The 7,979-nt window shown below is 29.9% G+C and overlaps 1 protein-coding gene across 1 annotated transcript; it reads right to left on the reverse strand.

Annotated features, from left to right (window-relative positions):
- Window positions 1-1,961: 1,961 nt before the first annotated feature.
- On the reverse strand, window positions 1,962-3,942 carry LOC127073193 (probable N-acetyltransferase HLS1). Its single transcript, XM_051014326.1, has 3 exons — window positions 3,526-3,942; window positions 3,269-3,399; window positions 1,962-3,035 (listed from the first exon to the last, which is right to left on the reverse strand). Exons 1-3 carry the CDS (start codon window positions 3,775-3,777, stop codon window positions 2,099-2,101), a joined length of 1,320 nt encoding a protein of 439 aa, XP_050870283.1. The 5' UTR covers window positions 3,778-3,942; the 3' UTR covers window positions 1,962-2,098.
- Between the last annotated feature and the right edge of the window lie 4,037 nt (window positions 3,943-7,979).

Below are 7,979 nucleotides of genomic sequence, written 5' to 3' on the forward strand. Positions count from 1 at the left end.
GATATTTGTGTAATACCAGACTTGATATTTTCTATGCAGTTGGAATGGTTAGTAGGTTCCTGAGTAAACCGAAGTGGTCTCATTGTCACACCCTAATTTCGACCTTGAATCATTGAATCGAAACATTTATCATAGCATTCGCATAATCTGCATAGCATAACATGCATTTCATTTCGTATAATGCTTAAAATGTCAGCCAAAATAAAATTTCAAATTTACAAACACATCGATAGAATTGATCCTCAAATGGACGTGAAATAAGCGAACGAAAAAGTTCAAAATCGAGCTTGCAGATGCTAGTATTATTGATCTACGATTCATATAGTTTAACCTGCCATGCTCATTTTAATTTTTTCGACTCATTTTTCAATCGCATTTTGATCAGCCTGAGCCTTTTAAACCAATCATTTTTACTTCAATTTTTTTTCAAAACCTGTCTGTTTTCCATAAGTTTATTTCACACTTATCATTTTAGTGCATTCAGTTTAATTTTTCAAGCATTTTTACGTTCGATTTTTTTATTCATTTTGAATCCTTTTATTTTTGTTTTTTTATCGACAAGTTAAAAAAATGAATATTATTGGTTTTAGTTCAATTTTATCACAATTATTTTTTAGTATTTGATTTTATTGATTTTAACTAGTTTATTTAGTTGTCTCTAAAATAGCATTAGAAGGTTAGTATTGACAATGCATTAAGTTGGAAAACCCTAATTAATAATATATATGTATACACTAACGATGATGAATGGAAGAGGACAAAGAGACTCACCTACTGCATAACACACAGCGTGCCCAATAATTCGATCAATAAATCAATAACTTATCCTCATCGATTTAATAACCAATACGACTTTTAAAATATTAGGGAAGAGAAAAAATTATATATATAAATATATATAAAAAAGAGAAAAGAAAAAAAATTATACGAAATACAACATTTTTAGAAAAACTAAGATACGGGTACACGAGTATAATTTATTTAAATACAATTATGTAAATAAAAAAAAAATTATACTGTTTAAATGACAACAAAATATTAAAGTTAAAAAATAATTTGCTCAAAAAGATTTAATATGTTCTAAATAACATAAATAAATCACACTTTAAAAATGTCAATTAATCATGAAATCATGTCTGAATATCAATATTTCCCTCTCCAACATTATTAAAAAGAAGAGTTTTCTAGTTCTAATTCATCGAGAGAAAGATTAGCAACGTTAAGAATATCAAGCTTCATTGAATATAACCAATTCATCTTTACCAATATTTCACATTTTTGTTGCTCCACCAATATCCTCAATCCTTTTTGGGTCGAACCTATTCATTTTCAATGAGTGAATAAATCTATATATGCTCTGATTTTTCTCACAAGAAGATAAAAAACTTGGTTGTACAAAGAGTTTCAATGCAATTAATTGAAATTTAAGGATTAAAGATCCATAAGTTATCCACCATTTTTTTGCAACGAATCAAATTGGTAAAACTCTACATCTAACACTTGAAAAACTCATTATGTACCGACTTAAAAGAAAATATGGTATCAATACGTATCATATAAGTATCATATGCATACCGGTACCCGATACATATCCGGTACCGATATTTTGCCTAAAATAGATTATGGTGCTTCAAAGAATCTCACTTATCCTAACTATCTTATGTTCAACTCTCTCTCTCTCTCTCTCTATATATATATATATATATATATATATATATAATTAATGAACTATAATATTATAAGTGAAGAAAATAATAATTGTAGTAGTTACAAATTTCTGTCGGCGTGCATGATGCTATAATGCGTACGACACCATTGTGGAATATTGTCATTCATTCCTGCAATCTAGAATATATATGCATATCTTCCTCAAGTGTAACACCAGCTTTATCTTTATACCTATACAAAATATATTCTGAATCTCAGCAAATCCATAACCAGCTGGATCCTCATACATTATCTTCACCAACAAAATATTATAAGTTTACATTTATTATCATCAATGATTCCAAAATTTGAAAAGACATGAGCAAGTACTAGTTACACTTATTACACAAATTCTCATCATCAAGAAAAAAGACAAACATATTAAACTTAACTAAAAATCTCTAGGATCAACAAACACATTCCCTAATTGTCTCTTCATCTCCTCCACCGCCACTTGATCATCACTGTGATTTCCAAGTCTTTTTGTGTACCACATATCGTCAACACAAGTCATAGAATCAACTCGAGGAACATGGTTTATAACTGGATCACCAAACCCTAATTCAGTTATCACAACTCTACATTCCTTTAACTTTTCTCCTATTCTTGATGTAAACCTCCATACTGATTCCATTAACCCTCCAAGATTCTCTCCTTCTCCATGAACTCCATAAACAAAAAGAAACCCGAAACTGTTATTATCATTATTACACATTAATGACTCATTCGTCAACATTCTTAGACACGGACATATTTTGTCCTTTGCATGACTAAATGTCGCATGAAGAAACCTAAGTGGTTGAGATAACTTTGTTTTAACATCTTGAACGTTATTATTATTATTTTTATTATTATTGTTGTTGTTATTGTTATCATCAGCTTCACAAGTGTTCCATAAACTAAAAATGATCCATGACGAGTTTGTTGTGATTTTATCGGTAAGAATGTCTTCGGCGCCGTTGAGTTTGAAGTCTTGATCTTTGTAATAACTAACCCAAGTTCCTAAACTGAGTTTCTCTTTGAGAATAATGTCCATGTCTAATGGATACAAATCTTTGGTTTTCAAGAGTCTTGTGTAGAACAAAATTGCTTGGTCTATATTTATTTTGTCTATTTTGATATCCTTGGAAATGTGGTTTGTTATAGGGAAAGTAGTTGGGTGGAGAAATATGATAAGTGAACTGAGATTGACATAGTTGCATTTGTTGGTGAATAGGTTTTTGGAAGCATTGTTGTTCTTTTCTGTGGCTAGAAATGCATAATCAGCACCATTTCTTAGCATCCATTCTTCAATTGAGGTCACAAGTTTTAGTCCAACCCCCTTTCTCCTGCATATCATTCACTTCAATTCAACATCACTATTGCATTCTTTTTTGCTTAAAGAAATAGGTCTGTATGGATAAATTTCGGTTCAACTATAAAAAAATAATATGACGTTATATTTAACTACGGTTTAACCATATAATAAATATTATATCTGATAAATTTTGAGTCAGGTATAGTAATTCATCTTGCATTTCCTCAAAGACGTGCAGGTGCAATTTAAAACCGTGAATATTACCTGTGTGTAGGAGAGACTCTAAGGCCTAGTATGCAACCCATCTTGAAGAGTGATCCAGAGGAAGTTTGCACACTTTTAATGCATCCTCTAACAACTCCAACAAGCTCCCTACATTCAACAAGCTCAGCAACCTGCACAGCATTATAAATCATGATATATAAATAGAAGTGGAATGAATTTGATAATGTGAATGTGGATTTGAAAGATGAAAATGGGAAAAAATGAAAATATATGTTATAGTTATTACTAGTACACACCAACATAACATGAATGGGATAGAGCCTAATCCTAGATAAAGGGTCAGTGATGATGTTGGTGAAAATGGAGAAACCCTTTTTAGTAGTTCCAATCTCGCAGTTTCTTTCAAGGTTCCCTACAACCTTAACATCTCTATCTTCATCAAACTCTCTGATAACAACCTTGTTGTTGGCCATTCTTCTCCCTAAAATGAAGCTACCTAGGTAGTGATGATGATTCTCCTGTGATTGGATCTTTCTTGAATAACTCATATTGTGTCCTTATATATGGTGGAAAACAATTGGTACACAATTCATTTTCTAGTATTTCACAACATATAACTTGATGTGTTTGTTGAAAGTAGGATAACAGTGCTAGTTTCTACTAGTAAAAGGCTGACAATGTTTGTTACAATCGCTTTCATTGGGACAGTTTTTTATTTTTAAATAACATAGAGAATGAAGAGAAAAAAGCACATGAGATAGTCAAGTACATATAGAGATGGATAATGGAAGTAGAGTTTTACATATAGGTGTTGATGATTATTTAAAAATATCTCATCGGACAATATATATTTCAGCTAAATCGATTTTATAATGATAAGATAGTCTTAACAATAATTTTAAAATGATATTAGAATCTGATTTAAGATTGAATGATATTAGAATCTGATTTAAGATTGATTTGATTTGGTTTGGTTTGAATAGCTTTAATTTAAGGTGAGGTTGGCAATGCTAGCATGGTACATTGAGCATAAAATTGGAGCTTTGTCAATTAAAAAGTAAACACATTTCTCTAACATTCATATCATAAAGTAGGAGTAGTATATCCAATACTATTAATTCCTAGTTTAGGAGAATTGAATAAGATAAGTTTTAAGAGACTGCATGTACATTACAAAATAGAAACATTAACATATATATTTACATTTATAGCATAAGAATAAATCTTAATTTAGTAAGGATGTAGATGTCATGATTATTGACATTCTTCTGTCGGCAGTCATCACAAAATAATAATAATAATAATAATAATAATAATAATAATAATAATAATAATAAAACTTAAATGCATTTTTTATCCTATTTTGATATGATCACAATTTTAGTTTTTTAATTTTAAATTAAAAAATTAATTATACATTTTATTCTTTAATTTATTTTATAATTCCACTTAATCTCTTAAATCTTATTTTTTCTAACCCAAAATAAATATCACATTTGTAAAAGTTAGTTTTTTAAAATAAGTGTCATCTTCTAAATATATCCACTAATTAATACTCCTAATTTATAAAAAAAATTCATTACATTAATAATAATTAGATATATTAATAGCCAATAAAAATAATTTGGTAAAATCGATATTTTCTTTCTTTATTATATTTTTTAATATGTGTGAACATATTTTGACAAGGAGGAGGAAGTAACTAGTTTTTGTCAAAATTGTACCATTTTTTGTTGTTGTGGCATTAGGGTTCTACTCCAAACACTAATTTTCATCTTCTTTTTATTCTTCCCACTCTTCTCCAAACCCACACAAGTTACAACATTTGCAAAAATGTTCATGGTATTTAGGAGGCCAATTTGTAGTTTTGTTGCCTTCATAGCTTTCTTTTTCCCTTTAACACTGCAATATTTTCATTGATAGCATAACAGTTTTATTTTTCTTTTTTAATTGGGATTTGTAACAAATTCTATTACTTTGTAGTTTTGAAATGAATTTTAATCTTGGTCTCTTGGGAGTTGGGAGATTCCTTTTCAATGGAATAATGGAGCTATTGTTAGGTGGTGTTTCTCTTTTTGTGGTTTTTGCTAAGAATTGTGAATTTATAAGTGATTTATTTCTTAGATATTTTGCGACCATTTCTAGGCATAATAGAATTTTTCAGTAATTTAATAATAAATAATAATTTAATTAAGAAAATAAAATTAAAAGATTAAAAGAAAACAAAGAAATAGTTAGAAAACTTGTTTTTTCCTGAAAATAAATAATATGTTAGCTAAAATCGGCAAATATGCAAGTTAGTAATAAATTATGTTCCCTAAGTTGCGAAGGTTAGATAAATATAATTACAATCAAATGTGAAGTAGTTGAACCTTTTTAAAGTCTATTGAGATCTAGTAGAAGGATAAGAATTCGTCAAAACTTTTAGGGACTTGATAATTGGATATTTTACATGTTATTTATGCTTATAACGCCACCCGAAAAAAAAGCTAAATGCATTGAACTATGATCGGAAGGAGTTGCACACGCGTGGATAAGATTAAATATGTAATGCCACAAAATTGGAGAAATGAGTCGGACGTGGAGCGCCTCACACCCCAATAGTAGGAAAACAAACACATCACTCGCATATAAAATCGAGCAAGGCTGTATTCTATAGGCCACATTGTCTTAACCAATAAGACTAGTGTTTGTCTACAAATATTGGACTAGAAAATTTCTTCAACGCACATAATCAATCAAACAAGATATTTTACATATTTTTGTCCTTTAGTCTTTTTGTCTTTATCTTACATTTTTTGCATTTTTAGTTTAGTAGCTCAGATACCCAAAATCTTGGAGTTAAAACTCTTTGAAATGGTTCAGGAATCTACGGCGGAGGAACAAAGCTCCTTCCTCATCGCTTGTTTGAAAAAAAGTGAGTAATTATTTAGATTATTAGTTGATTCTCGGCTAACTTTCTATTATAACAATAAATTTGGTATGTTCAGTAGGACATTATGGCCATGAACAACTCAAATATTTAGTTTTTAGGTCAAGATTACGTTTTGCGTATGAAGATGTATTAAGGATAAAATCCGAGCAATATGGATCAACCACCTTCTTCAGCATCAAAAAGGTTATGCCACAGACACCAAACAAACCTCCACAAACTTTGGGAATGCCAACATTCTCGGGTCCTTTAAATCCTTCTAGAGACACACATGTTGATCCACATGAAACCCTAATGATAATGATAGTGTCTTTTATCATAAAAGAGATATACATGGAGGGTGCATGGCCTTATGTGTAAAGTCTCTAAAAAATCTTGTTAGCACTATTAAACCCATAATTCACAATGAGGTTGAGCAAGCTAGTGAGCTAAAAGCTAAGCAAGCAATTTCTAGTGACAAATTGGTCACTTTGGAAATTCAAGGAGTTTAACGAAACCAAGGGAATAATACATTGTTACTAAAAGCTTACTTATCATTGTGACTATATGACCTTCAAAGATTCATTCGATTTATATACAACATGTTTGTGGTTCTATATGTTATGCATGTAATGTTTTCAAATGTTTTTGATGATGACAAATTAAAACAAGAAATAATATATCTAAAGTCTCATTAGGAAAGAAGCAAACATAATATAAAACATCTCAAGTTCTAGTTGAAAGTGCTAGACAAAGTTTAATCAAGCAAAAGAACTTGAAGTTGTGAAGTTGTGAAAATATGAACTTGAAAGTGTGAAGTTATGAAAGTTCGTATGATCACGCACTCAATAATTTATCTTGTTTTTATCATTTAATTGTAAATAAAGTCAGAGTAGGTCTTAAGGTACACACACACACACGCACATACACACACACACGCACATACACACACACTCTCTCTCTCTCTCTCTCTCTCTCTCTCTCTCTCTCTCTCACACACACACACACACACACACACAAAGCATTTCAAACCTCTCATATTTTTTATAAAACTTCTTAAAACCAATTCAGACAAGTGTTTAAATGACTAAGAAGCTTGTTTTATAAATTAGAAAGACAAAATATGTGGAACTTTGTTTTGTAGGTGACATACTTTTAACAAGGACATTAACTTTTGATGATGACAACTAATGATAAACGGATAAAAATGAAAACCTATCGTTTGAGTTTAATAAACTTGATGATCCGATTATGGCAAACAAAGTATACAATTAAAGCCTCATTTCAAGCCACTTGAGCATGTGTCAACATAAAGAGTAATATCCGACAAAGGCTTGAAGCAATATATGGTGATCTCCTAAATTAATATTAGTGATCTCATATTTTAGTAATGAGTGAACGATTGTAGGGCAAAAGGACTTTATTGTAAAAATGCATGGATAAAAGCACACACACACTAAAACATTTTTCAAATTGTTTTATCATAGAAACCATCTTCAAAAATGTTTTGACGTTGTGCCAGATGACTTGGGGGATTGTTAAAATAGTTAGGGGAAAATTTTAGCTTATCTAATCGATTAGGTCATATGTATAATCGATTAGATTAGTTATGTAACACCCCAATTTTTAAATTAATTTATTTTGTTGAGTTTTATATGCTTAAATGATTTATTGGAATGTTATATGTATTTTTTTGGAATTGTACGAGGTTGGGTAGAATATATATCATTTATTACTCTTTTTGGATTAATTAAAATAATAGAAAATTGGATTAAATGATGAAATAATAAGTTATGGGGAAAATAGAATAATAAAATAGTTAGTGGGACAAGGAGAGAT

This window comes from Lathyrus oleraceus, chromosome 4 (genome assembly GCF_024323335.1).
Source record: "Lathyrus oleraceus cultivar Zhongwan6 chromosome 4, CAAS_Psat_ZW6_1.0, whole genome shotgun sequence".
Classification (NCBI taxonomy): Eukaryota; Viridiplantae; Streptophyta; class Magnoliopsida; order Fabales; family Fabaceae; genus Lathyrus; species Lathyrus oleraceus.